Here is a 14,677-nt window from a genome sequence, read left to right as displayed (position 1 = left end):
TTTGTAAATAAACAAAAAGTTTTATATTTTTGGTGAAAACTATAAAAAAAAGTTTAATAATAATAAACTTAAATGCAATTGGTATGATTTTTGTTAGAAAATTTAGAAATGATAGCTATTATACATTAAACGACGATGTAAGATAGAACATCTAATATATAAACATGAAAATTATGCATGATAATGGGCCACAAAAGCACTAAAATCTTCATCTTCATCACTATTTTAATAAAAGAATAGTTTTAATCTCCTTTTGACATGTGTCACTCTATTAGGCATCCTAATTAATACATATTTTATTCATCTTTTTCCATGTGTCACCATATTATCCTAATTAATGCATACCACTTGTCAATTTATTAATTTTCCATTTCAAATTTTAAATTTGTCACTCTAATTAAATTAAATTAATAACATTATAATAAAATTAAATAAAATTAATACAAATTGTACGTGATATAATATTTCATATATTTATTTAAATTAACGACTATAACTTTATATAACTAAAAAAAATCTTTTAATTAATAATTTATTTAAAATAATTAATTAATAGTTTTTGAATTCTCATTAAGAAAGTTTAATTAATTTTGTAACCGTGGTTTCCACGGGTTATAAATTAGTATTCTAATAAATGAATTGATTTATTATTCTATTGACAAGTGTCATACTATTAGAACTCCTCATTAATATTATATGTCATCTATCATGTCACTTGTCAACCTATTAATTATCAATTTTAATTTCAAAAATTTTGAAAATTCACTCTAATTACATTAAATTAATAATTGATTCTTCTTTTTAAATTTCAAAATTTAAAAATTTTCATTCTGATTATATTAAATTAATAATATTAGATTTAAAAAATAAAATGAAATTAATACAGATTATAAAGTGATATAACTTCACGTATTTATTTAAACCAACGATTATAATTTTATATAACTAAGAAATATCTCTTAATTAATAATTTATTTAAAATAATTAATTAATAATTTTGATTTTTTAATATAAAAATTTAATTAATTTTATAATCGTGGTTCTCACAGGTTATAAACTTAGTTTTAAATAAATTAAGCGGTGGATTAATTGTTAAAAAAACAAATAAAATATCTCGGGACTACTTCTGTAACATTCATGGTTTGTGAATAATGAAAAAGAATAAAAATGTTATTTCTGTAATTTGGATTCCAGTTGAATAAAATTAAATGTGTACTACAAATGTAAGTTTCTTAAGTATTAAAGGTACATGAAAAACGATTTATAATAAAATGTTATGTACTATAGTAATTCAATGACTATAATAATACTCGTTTGGTTATACGATAAAGAAAAGTGCGCTTTGAGTAACTAACACAAAAAAAACAAGAGAAAATTACAAATTTAGGAAAATACATTAATAATTTTTTTGAAAATAACAAAAAAAAAAACCCAAATTACAAAATTAGCCCTTAAAAATCGCAAATGTATTAAACCCATCTGTGATTTCGCATTTCTATTTGCGAACGTATAAGTGTCTAACGCATATATGTCCTTTAGACACTTGTACGTTCGCAGATGGAATAGTCCATCCGTGATTTTATACATTCAATCTGCGATTTCGTAGCTATTTTGTATAAAAACGTTTTTTTTCTTCATTTTTCACTATCTTTTTTAGAGAAACTCTCTCTATTTCGTAGTCAAACCCTATCAATCTCGTAGTCGAAACAATAATAATAATAATAATAATAAAACAAAAAACAAAAAAAATCACAAAATGGCAGGTGAATAGAGAAGAAATCGCAGATGGACACGGCGAAAAAAAAAGGGATATATATACAACGAAAAAAAAATTACCTGCGAACGTACAAGTGGCTAAAGCACGTTTGTGCTTTAGCCACTTGTACGTTCGCAGATGGTATGACGAAATCACAGATATATATTATACACATCTGCGATTTTAGTGGCTGAAAATGCAATTTCGATTTTTTTTTTGCTGTTTTCCACAAAGTAATTAGTATATATGGCTAAATTTGCAATTTTCTAAAAAAACAAAGGGAGTATTACTTAAGGTAACTAATTTTTCAATCCGTTCATATTTGTGTAACTATCTTTTATTTTACACATCTTGGTAACAAACTTTTTGGAAGTGTTCACATATGACCATTAGATTACATCTAGTCATATGTGAAAACTTTCAACAACTTCATTACCTAGATGTGTACAAAAAAATAGTTATCCAAATATGAACAAACGAAAAATAAGAGTAAATTACACGAATGGTCTCTCTGGTTTAGGGGAATTTGTGTGTTTGGTCCCTAATTTATTTTTTTAACTCGAATGGTCCATACTTTTATTTTTGTAGCGCGTTTTGTCCATGTCTTACATAAAAAGACTATTTTGCCCTTATTAATTTATTTTTTAATTAATTTTCTTGTTTATGTATTTATTTTTTTATATATAAAAAAATGAATAAACCCCACATATCTGTATCTCATCACCCTAAACCCGAAACCACATTTGAAAATTTTAATATGGGTCCCACTGGTCACCATCTCATCTCTCATCCTCCCAAACTTCTATTTTTTTTTCATCTTTAGTGGCATCAACATTTTCATCATCTCTTCTTCTTTTTTTAGTCCTTCAACTCCAGCGAACCAACACCACAACTCACTATTTCTTCATCGAAATTTTCACCACCACAACTCAATGCGTCATAAAAAGAAGGGATGGTCGGTTGTAGTGTGGTTCGCCGGAGTTGAAGGACCGAAAAAAGAAAGGATGGTGAAGACATCGATGTCACATAAGTAAGAAAATTAATTAAAAAATAAATTAATAAGGGCACAATAGTACTTTTAGGTAAGGCATGGACCAAACACGCAACAAAAATAAACAGTAGGGACCCTCCGTGTTAAAACAAATAAGTTATGGACCAAACGCACAAATTCACCCAAACCATAGGGACCATTCGTGTAATTTACTCTTACTTTTCGTTTGTTCATATTTGAGTAACTATTTTTTTTGTACATATCTAGGTAACAAACTTATCCATAGTGTTCACATATGACCATTATGACCGGATGTAACCTGCTACAGCATGTCATAATAGTCATATATGAATACTTCCAAAAAGTATATTACCTATATGTGTACAAGAAACAAAAAAATATAGTTACCCAGATTTGAACAAACTGAAAAGTTAATTACCTTAATAAGTCATATTGCCAAACACAAATGAAGATTATAAACTTGTTAATATACATTTTAAATAATCGATATAACTGGTCTCCAACTCTGACCGATTCACTAAGAGTGAAACGCCTCTAAACCAAGGCTCCTGTCCAGCTGAGCTATAGAACCATTATGAAAATTTTCGACACATGTTATATATAGAACATTAAATATAATTAATTTTGAGGTTGCAAATCGTAACGAGACCAGGGCCATCGTCCAAATTGCCCCTTCGTATTGGATCGGGCCTAGATGTTTTATATGTCAAGATGAAGTTATATTGATGAGCATGGTCACCCAAAACATAAAAGATTATATATGTTATTTTTTAATTAAATTATATTTTTAGTCATTTGAAGTCCATGTATTATTCTATAACAATTGCATATTTCGTTAAAATGTTTGTATATTTATAAAATTATTTTTCCTCAATGTAACTTCGAGAAAAGATAATTCCATTTTCATAAAACTTAAAAATGAAAACAAAAAACTATATTTATAAAAATAAAAAAGAAAGTAAAATCTTCAAAAAAATTCTTAAAGTTTTGACACGGTTTATGATTTAGTCATAAATTATTATTTTTATTTATAAAAAAATACTGAAAACCATGAAAATATCGTATTTTTGTCCTTTTTTACGTTTTCAACAGGTAACCTTCTGAGGTGCCAACTGTCCTTATTGAAAATAAGATTGACTACGGATTCGAGCCATAGCACAAAGTTTCATAAAACCACACGATATCACTAGGTCTATAGAACAAGGATCCAAAGGACTTTGGTAGCCGATGAAATAACACTTCTGGACTTTGGGTTCAAGTTTGTCATGTGTCTCTCGTCTTACTAGTGCTTCACAACCTCAAACCTTGATATGTGCGAGCGAGGGATCTTACCATGTCCACATCTCATGAGGTGTTTTAGCAACCTTATTTATTGGAACAATATTCATGATATGGGCGGTTGTCTCTAAGGCATACCCCCAGAAAATGAATAGGAAGAGAAGCTCAACTCATCATGGAACAAACCATATCCAGTAAGGTTCGATTACGCCTCTCAGCCACACCATTGAGTTATGGTGTTCTAGGAGAAGTCAATTGTGAAACAATTCCACATTCCTTAAGATAGTTGTGGAACTCGATACTAAGATATTCACCACCTCTATCAAATCTGAGCATCTTTATATTCCTGCCTAATTGATTCTCAACCTCGTGCTTAAACTCTTTGAACTTTTCAAAGATTTCTGATTTATGTTTGATTAAGTAAATATAACCATATCTATTATAATCATATGTAAACGTCACGTAGTATCGATTTGCATCTCTTGTTGTGGATCTAAATGGGCCATACACATCCGTATGGATTAGGTCCAACAATCCTTCACCTCTTTCACATGTTCCAGTGAAAGATAATTTTGTCATCTTGCTTAAGAGACAAGATTCGCTTTCATCATCTGTTAAAGATCAGATGATTCAAACACTCCATCCTTTTGGATTTGGTCGATGTGTTTCTTGTTTATGTGCCCAAGACGACAATTCCACAAATGTGTTTTGTCCATACCATTGGCCGAATCAATATGAAACACACTATTGCCTAGGTTATCAACACAAGTCACAGTTTCATACACACCATTACAAGGTACAACTTCAAACATAAAAACACCACTATGATAAGCAGAAATAGAACCAAAATCATTATCAAATGAATATCTAAAACCTTGCTAAATAGTGCATGAAATGAAATAATGTTTCACGTCATATCTGACAAAATTACAAGAATGGTCCTTATGGTTTAGGGTAACTTGCACACCTAGTCCCTAACTATATTTTCACTCTCAAACAGTCCTCAGTTTGGAAACTTGTGACACGCTTAGTCCCTCCGTCTAACAGATGCTAAAAGCCTCTGTTAAAACACATCACGTGCAAGGCATATAGAGTAATTAACTAATTTCTCATTCAAACGATTACCGTATATGCAATTCCCATTTTTGTTTCTTTCTTCTTCATCGCCTTTCCTCTTCATCTCTCTAAACTAAAAAATCGATCGACTACATTCTTGGATAAATGAAGGTGATAAGAGAATGTTGTGGTAGTCCTGTGATTATAAGGACGTCACGAATAACTACTAACCCCGGAAGACGCTTTTACGCCTGTCATAAATGGTATTATCGGATTTTTCATCTTGATTATTCTTACATGTGTTTTGGTGTTGTTAACTCTAATTTGTCAATTATTAACCTTAATTTCTTCTCGAATTTTTGACAAGGACCACAACTAGGGTTTATTGCATGGGCAGACGATGAAAATCAGCCTCACACATCATTCATAATTTCTCAGTTGCTTATTGTCGAAGAAGAAGCTTCAAACCCAAATCCAAATCTTAATAATATGCTTAATTTGTAGTAGGGTGTTGTTCTTTGTGATAATGGTTTATAAGTTATAAGGATTAGGGTAATCAGTTGGGGGTTTACCTATGGAGTTATGGTTTATTATCTTAGTTCCAATGTTAGGTTTAGTTTGTGATGGTATTGTAACATGAGCACTTGTTGAAGATCAATTGTAATGGTTGTTTTGTTAATGAAATGTAATGTTTATTTAAGAATGATAATGTTTATTTTGTAATGAAATGTCATGTTTTTCTAATAATTATTAATTTGGTGCAAGTTGTTGGCTTAATGGGTTTATGTCAACACAAACTAAATATAAGCAGTCAAAAATTGGTGCAAGTTATTGGCTTAATGGGCGTAGTTGAGCAACACAAATGAAATATTACTATTCAAAAGTGTTATAGTCATCATCATATAAGCATTGTAGTTTATAAACAAACCAAATAAAGCATTTAAAAGTGTATCCAAAAGCATCCAAATGTATTTAAAACAACATTCAAAACATAATAAAAGCATCCATAGTTGCTAAAAACAACATCTAAAACATAACAAAATCATCTATAATTTCTAGGAACAACATACAAATGTAATTAAAACAATATCCAAAAGCATCAAAGATAAATTATTTTAGCTTTTTCCCTTGTTCTAAACATCTGAACTTTGGGGACCACCATCAGTTTGACCTTTGCAACCCCAAGAATTATGTCCAATCTTGCTACACTTAGAACATGTTACTGATTTATATGCTCTTGACACCATGTTACCTTTCACAATATCTTCTACTTCCAAAGTTGGTTTCTTTCTTTTCTTCTTTGGTCTTCCTACTTGAACATGAAGTTTTGGAGGAAGTAAAGTTGTTGGAGTATATCTCCTTCCATGTTTCCAACCAATATGTATGGTGAACCCATGATCTAGTATCCTTTCGTGTTCATTGTTCTTTCGCATCTCCCATATAGCAACTATGGCATGTTTACATGGCAACCCTGTGACTTCCCACTTCCTACATGAACAACTTTGTTGGCCCATATCAACCATGACATTCCTAGTTACCTAATACTTTCTATTTCCACAAAATACAACCCTCCGTTGTGTTGCCTCAGTCTTCAATTTTTTCATCCAAATGGTAGCAGTGGGAGTCAAAGGACCATGAGCTCTATCAATATTCTTTTACACATTCACGGTTTTTTTCATTGGGTACTCCCTAATGAACTCTAATCATGTGATTATTGGCTTATCAAGGCCATGTATAATCTTGTTCTTAAATGATTCGTACATATTGTTGAGTAATGCTTCAAAATGTGCTCTACCGGTTTAAAATGAAAATACATACTAAGAAATAAAAATCTTAAAAAAAGTAATAAAAAAAACTTAAGCAATTAGGAACCTGTAAAATAGGATCTAAACCAATGATGGGGTTGATTTTTTTAACCCATTCAAATGCATCATTGTTAAGTTTCCTTAATTCTTCCATGGATCTATCAAACCCTTGGACTGTGTAGCATCTGGCGCACTGCCATAAGGATGTCTCTGGATTTCTTAGCCCTCCAAGACAATTTCATGTTTTCATGAATGTGACGAAGACAATATCAATGTTCTGCACATGGAAATAACCTTGCTATAGTTGATAATACACCCTACAATCACAAAATTGTTTTGAAATTATAACCTTTTTGTCACATACGTAAAATAATCAAGGTAGTCTACAAAAATAGTACCTTTTGTCGATCCATTATAAAGGTAAAGTTGGAGTAACTTTGCAAACCCAAATATTCTCTCAGATTGGTTAGAAACCACGACCATGAGTTGGTGCTCTCAGATTCAACAATAACATATGCCAAAGGATATGTTCCATTATTACCATCTGATCCCTTTTGTCGATAAACAAGTATAAGTATTTCTAATAGATTTGATAATCTTCTTTCATTGATGATTAGGTCCTTCATCTGAATATGAACCTGACAACAAAATGTCATTATCCAACACTTCATCATATCCTTGTTGGAGCTCTTGCTCAACTGTTGTATTCCTATGACCCCCTCCCCACTCCACATCATGGTCTACATTCTTCTTAAAATCTTTCATGTCTACATACACATCATCTAATACATTATATTCATCTACAATAAAGTCATTGCCGTTATGTTCACTTACTTCATCACTAGCATTACCCTCCTCACCATTGACCCAATTACCTTGACCAAAACTGTCCCAATTACCCTCCTTACCATTATCCCAATTTACATCATCAACATTATCCTAAATACCCTCCCTAACATTTTCCAAATTATCCTCACCAATATTATCCTCGTTATTGTCCTTATCCCCCATAATATGGCCTTGTTAATCTAAGTCAACAGGTGGTATGTAGCTTTCCAAGTAAACAATTGGTGTTACAATTGGTTCTTGTACTTGAAGATGACCCAGACTCTATATTGATATCATTCCAACCTAAAAATACCCTTCGTGCACAGGATGGTGGCTCAACAATTATAACTATACGAATTTAAGGTTGACTTGAGGACATTGCATAGGTATGTAACTGAGTACTACCATGTTCTATGTAAACTTCAAACAATTTATGTTTATAAACATACGATCCCAAGTGACACACATCTTGATCACTCCCTAAAGCGAATAACCCAAAATCCATATCAGAAAGGGGGGTTTTTTTGAAGTGATAATACAGAGGAATACCTTCATCAACATAACCAAGTTGCTTCATCATGCCGTCTAGGTCATGAACTGAAAATTTATCAATGTCTAAGAAGTCCACATAATATTGTTTTCCTTTGATGTACTTTCTTCCTGGAACTTCGTAAACTCACCACCATGGTTCAACAAAATAGAGAGAATCGTTGGATGTCCGACTGTAAAAGGAAAAAAAATTGAAATTACTTTTCAAGAATCATTCAATACAGTCAAAATTATCATGAAATCTTTTTAATTTTTACTGTATCGACGTCCAACGTCGATTTCTGCCATTGTCGTACATATACGCCAAGAAACTATGTCGACGATGTCCAATTGAAGGCGATGATGTTAGGGTTTTCGTCAGATATGTAGAATTGAGTGTGTGTGTGTGGGGGGGGGGGGGATTTTGTTTGAAAATGATCGTTGATGCCTTCTTTATTAAATGATTTTTCTTCTAAAATGGTGCATACCGTCTCTCAAAAATGAAAAAGACAATATTACCCATGTGTACCTTGCATGTGATGTGTTTTGACAGAGGCTTTTAACATATGTTAGATGGAGGGACTAAGCGTGTAACAAGTTTCCAAACTGAGGATTGTCCGAGTCTAAATATAGAGTTAGGGACTCATGCAAGTTACCCCAAACCACATTGTAACATCAAGATTTCTAGGTACACGATTTATTCTTTAAAAGGAAAGTTTCCCTTGGAACTCGTCGAGTTGATGGCCTCAACTCGATGTGTTAGAAGGTTTTGGGTTGCACATCTTTTTTGGACCAACTCGACGAGTTGGCGGCTAGATGAGAAACCCTAAATTTTAGGGTTTGTACCCTATATAACCTCCTTAAGTCTTTGAGGTTGATCTTTTATCAGCCTCCAAACACTATTATCGGCTTTGTGAACCCTAATCTTTATTTCATCTCATATTGTGAGTTAGTGTGACATTTTTGAGCAAAAGAGGGAGAAGATCGAGAGAAGGAGGCAAAGATCTAGAAAGCTAATCTCACATCTTCAGTTTGGCATTCTTTTGGACCATTGTAAGTATTCAAGATCCAATTTTTATCTATCTATGTAGCTTGATCTTGAGTTTGGTCCCTTTTCCCTTTATTCTTGGATGTTGCAATGGATGGACTTCATAAAGTTTGCAACTTTATGAATCTCCAGGTCAATATGGTCTTATAGTGGGTTAGATCTGGTCCTTTGACAAGCTTTGATGCAATGCATGGAGTTTAGGTCATGTTTTCCCTTTTTGACTCATTTTGGGTTCAAGACATGCATTAGACATGCATGTCTATAAAGCACCATGTAACAGCCCGGAATTTCAGGTATTGTTAAATTATGTTTTTGGGGTGATTTAAGAGGGGAATCGGCGAGTTGGAGCCTAGACTCGCCGAGTAGGATCGCAGACTTGGTCGCGGGTTCGCGACTGGACTCGACGAGTCCAGATATGGACTCGGCGAGTCTACGCTGTTTAGCGAAAACCCTAACCGTTCAGGTTTGGGACGTATAAAAGGGACTTATTGGCCGTCATTGTTCATTTTAGCCTTCTGAGAAGAACCCTAAATCGATTGTGTGCATCTGGAGCAAGGATTATAGGCCATTGTTGATTATAGAAGAGTTGTTGTGCAAGGAAGAGAAGGGATTGGCTAAAGGAACAGCAAGGGAGTCACATTCTGAGGATTGGGGACACAGAGAATACATCATCCAGGTAAGAATTCGAGTATACTCTGCTATGTTGATGTGATTATGGAATTAGGGTTTATGGAACCCTTTTGTGAATAGATTGAATGTTACCCTAGTCCCCTAAACGATTGTAACCCTGTATTGGGACCTTTGGAGGTCCAGAATGTCCCATGTCTGTGCATTTCGGGAATTGATGAAGGTTTTGGATTGGAATCCTTATGCCTTAGGTCAAAATGTAAATTATGAATCATAGGGTGTATCATGAGCACTGAAATGAGGACTTTACGTGATGGATCAGCCTAGGAAGGCCGGACCTAGGAATGGTCGGAGCAGTTCTGACCTTAGGATGCAGTTTGAGCGGTTGCATGGCATGGACTCGCCGAGTTCGATGAACAGACTCGGCGAGTAGCTTGAAGATTAACTGGGACTCGTCGAGTTGTTCTTCAGACTCGGCGAGTTGAGTCGGGGTGGCCCCGCGATTCTTCCAGGAGTAACTCGTCGGGTCAAGGAGGATACTCGACGAGTAGAAAGAGAATCTCAGAGAATTGGAGGACGTCTAGACTCGCCGAGTCGCCATGACACTCGCCGAGTCCGGTCGAGTTGACCGTTGACCAGAGTTGACCGTTGACTGACTTCTTAGGGATAGTCACACTTAGAAGAAATAAGTGTTAATAAGAGATATGTGATGTTATAGGGAGGTTGTAGCTCGACGGATTGTGCACGAGTGATTTCAGGATTTGCTAGCTTTCAGCATTCACGAGGTGAGTCTTCTCACTATACTGTACCCGGAAGGGTTTGACTGTGTGACCGGAAAGTCAGATATGATATGTGATATGTATGCTATATGTGGTAAGTTATTTGTTATATGTGCTATGTATGTTATGTGGGCCGGAAGGCAATATGTGATGGGCCGGAAGGCGATTATGTTATGGTCCGGAAGGCGTTGTGTTGAGGACCGGAAGGTCAGGGCCTGGAAAGGCGTATGTGCGTAAGTTGTATATTGGGGAACTCACTAAGCATTTATGCTTACAGTTGTTATGTATGTGTTTCAGGTACTAGCGAGGACCGTGGGAAGGCACCGGCATGATCGGTACACACTGAAGGATGTTTTTATGATCTTGGGATTTAGACAATTTGTATTTGACATGACACCCACATTATTTATGCCTTGTTTGAATGGAAATACTTTATTTTTAAAATGAAAAATTTGTTTGAAAATTTGCGTTGTTACAATTGGTATCAGAGCCTTGGTTTGAGGGATTCGGTGCACCTTCGGGAGTAACTGAACTCAAACCGAGGATTTGAGAAAAACTTTTTTTAAAATAAAGGCATAGACTCTTGTAAATGGTTTTGTGGTAAGCAAGAAAGAAGCAGTGTGTACGATCAGTCAGCGCCCGAACGGTAAAGATCCCCAAAATACCTTACAATATTATATGATATGAATTGTTATGCATGCTAGAAGACTAGGTATTCATGATAGGACTAGAGTGGCCTGATTTGTGATGCCTTAGTCTAGGGAAGTTTGCCGATATGATATGCTTTGCTAGTGTGCGGGTAGATAGTGCATAACAGAAGTAGAGTACTCACTATCTGGGGTTTGGGGAGGAAGACTTGGGATGAATGCTGATGCGGTGTGGTCGGTAGTATTGGGCCCGTACTACCGAAGACACCGGGTCAGTGGGAGACCCAAGTAAGAATCCCTGGATATCGGAGACTGAGTAGGGTTGCGTTATCGAGTGCGATTATACTCGATGGAGTCTCTGATAGTTTTATGTTGTATTTCAGAGACATCATGGTTAGACCACGCCACGGAGCGAGTTCGAGCGGTGTGAGTGACGAGGAGATTCTTCAGATGATTCACGAGGAGGTAGCTGTGGCGATCCGGGTTGAGATCCCGGAGATGTTTGGGTCTATTAAGACCACCCTGATGGAGATGTTTGAGGAGCGGTAAGCCGCATTGACTGAAGCTGCAGCCGCTGCAGCTACCGCAGCTGTGGCCGCTGCCAGGCCACAGGGGGGTGACTCGTTGCTGTTCCGAGAGTTCAGCAACATGAAGCCACCTGAGTTCGATGGGATGCAGGATCCGATTGCTGCGATGAGGTGGATCGCGGATATAGAGGGGTGCTTCTACACTTGTTCATGCCCGGAGCACCTGAGGGTACGGTTCGCTTTGAACCAGCTCCGTCTGGGAGCGAAGGATTGGTGGAAGTTCGTGACGGCGAACTTCACTCTGGCAGAGATTACAGCAGTGACATGGGAGGGGTTTACTGCTATGTTTAGGGACGAGTACGTTCCCCCGGTGGAGAGGGAACGATTGGTTCAGGAGTTCTTAACCCTCAAGCAGGGTACTGATTCGGTTGCGGCGATCACGCGGAAGTTTCATGAGAGGGCGATGTTCTGCCCCGACCTGGTGTCCACAGAGCAGGCTCGGATGAGCCGGTACTTGGGTGTTTTGAAGAGGGATATCCGGGAGTTTGTGTCGAACTCCACCTATCATACTTTTACTGAGCTTCAGGCGAATGCCAGGAAGCGTGAGATCGAGTTGGAGACCCAGGCCAGGGAGGAGGCCGAGTCTCAGCAGGTGGACCGGTGGCCGGCTCAGTCTTAGCCGGCAGCCAAGCGGACCAAGTCCACCGATTCGAGGACGGGAGGTCCGAAGGGCCGCACTTGCGGAAAGTGCGGCAAGGGTCACGATGGGGCGTGTCGAGCTGGTGCTTGCTACAAGTGCGGCAAGGAGGGGCACATTGCTAGGGAGTGCCCCAAGGGGTTTATGGTTTGCTTTCATTGCAACCAGACCGGCCATCGGAAGGCCGAGTGCCCTCAGCTTCGTCAGGGATCTGCACCTACTGCCAGGACTACTGAGACTCGACTGGTGAAGGTCGAGGCCCCGAGGGCTCGTGGGAGAGCCTTTCAGCTGACTGCGGAGGAGGTCCGCGCTGCGCCCGATGTTGTGGCAGGTATGCTGTAATTCATGTATTTATTTTAAAGTTGAGATGTTATGCTTATGTTATTATATGCGTAGGTACTTTCCTGGTGAACTCTGTGCCCGCCTTAGTGTTATTTGACTCGGGTGCGAGTAGGTCCTTTCTGTCCTTAGCCTTTAGTCAGCATATCAGCGTTAGTCGTGAGTCGTTGAGTCGACCTTTGAGAGTTTCTATAGCTGACGAGAGAGTGATTTGTGCCACAGAGGTTCTTCGGGGATGCGTGCTAGAGATTTTCGGGGTTGAGTTTCTGATTGACCTGATTCCTATTGCGATGGGTGACGTCTGTGTCATCGTGGGCATGGACTGGTTGAGCCGATTCGGCGCTGTCATCGACTGTGAGCGTCAGCTGGTGACTATACGAGACCATAATGGGGGAGTCCTTTCGGTGTACGGCGAGGGTACCCGTTCGGGATCAGCTTTTTGTTTGGCCGCTAGGGCGAGGCAGTGTCTACAGCAGGGCTGTAAGGGTGTTGTGGCGTATGTGATGGATACGCGGGAGGTTTCCGAGAGACCGAGGTCAGTGGAGGAGGTCCCAGTGGTGCGTGAGTTTCCAGATGTTTTCCCCGAGGAGCTGCCGGGAGTACCTCCTGGGAGGCAAGTAGAGTTTGGTATCGATCTGGTTCCGGGGGCCGTGCCTATTGCTAAGGTGCCGTATCGTCTTGCACCTCCAGAGATGCAAGAGTTGTCCTCGCAGCTCCAGGAGTTGCTGGGGAAGGGATTCATTCGGCCGAGCAGCTCGCCGTGGGGAGCACCTATTCTGTTCGTCAAGAAGAAGGATGGTTCACACCGGATGTGCATTGATTACCGGGAGTTGAACAAGTTGACGGTCAAGAACCGTTACCCGTTGCCGAGGATCGATGATTTATTCGATCAGTTGCAAGGAGCATCTTGGTTTTCCAAGATCGATCTGAGGTCAGGGTACCATCAGGTGAGAGTGCGGGATGAGGACGTCCAGAAGACAGCGTTTAGGACGCGATATGGGCATTATGAGTTTGTGGTGATGCCTTTCGGGCTCACCAATGCCCCGGCTGTGTTCATGGATCTCATGAACAGGGTATGCAGGCCGATGTTGGATCGGTCAGTGATTGTATTCATTGACGACATCCTAGTGTATTCGAGATCTAGAGAGCAGCATGAGGAGCATTTGAGGGAGGTCCTTGAGGTATTGAGGTCGGAGAAGCTTTATGCAAAGTTCTCCAAATGTGACTTCTGGTTGCGGGAGGTCCAATTTCTAGGACACGTTGTTAATTAGGAAGGGATATTGGTCGATCCGGCCAAGGTTGAGGCTGTGATGAGTTGGGAGGTGCCGAAGTCACCCTCTGAGATCAGGAGTTTCCTCGGGTTGGCAGGGTACTATCGGAGATTTATTAAGGATTTCTCCAAGATCGCAGTGCCGCTCACCAGATTGACCCGAAAGGGTGTTGCATTCTCATGGGGACCCGAGCAGCAGACTTCCTTTGAGACACTTCGCCAGAGGTTGTGCGAAGCCCCGGTATTAGCCCTCCCGGAAGGGATGGAAGATTTTGTTGTATATTGCGACGCATCGATTTCGGGACTGGGTGCAGTGTTGATGCAGAGGGGTCATGTGATAGCTTATGCGTCGAGGCAGCTGAAGCCTCATGAGGCGAGATATCCCACGCATGATTTAGAGTTGGGGGCAGTAGTGTTCGCTCTCAAGATTTGGCGTCACTACCTGTATGGGGTTCGATGTACGATATACACGGACCATAA

At 38.3% G+C, this 14,677-nt stretch overlaps 1 protein-coding gene across 1 annotated transcript; it reads right to left on the bottom strand.

The window, feature by feature from the left end:
- Positions 1-6,235: 6,235 nt before the first annotated feature.
- On the bottom strand, positions 6,236-6,625 carry LOC145066826 (uncharacterized). The gene has a single exon (XM_079014087.1). It carries the CDS (start codon positions 6,623-6,625, stop codon positions 6,236-6,238), a length of 390 nt encoding a protein of 129 aa, XP_078870213.1.
- Between the last annotated feature and the right edge of the window lie 8,052 nt (positions 6,626-14,677).

This window comes from Lactuca serriola, chromosome 8, assembly GCF_051521515.1.
Source record: "Lactuca serriola cultivar US96UC23 chromosome 8, Lser_US96UC23_V15, whole genome shotgun sequence".
Classification (NCBI taxonomy): Eukaryota; Viridiplantae; Streptophyta; class Magnoliopsida; order Asterales; family Asteraceae; genus Lactuca; species Lactuca serriola.
The sequence above is the reverse complement of the archived record's forward strand: the minus strand, read 5'-3'. Positions and strand labels throughout refer to the sequence as shown.

Bases quoted from the DNA above. Each gene is read 5' to 3' on its own strand.
- LOC145066826 (XM_079014087.1), bottom strand. From the start codon at position 6,625: ATGGTTGATATGGGCCAACAAAGTTGTTCATGTAGGAAGTGGGAAGTC.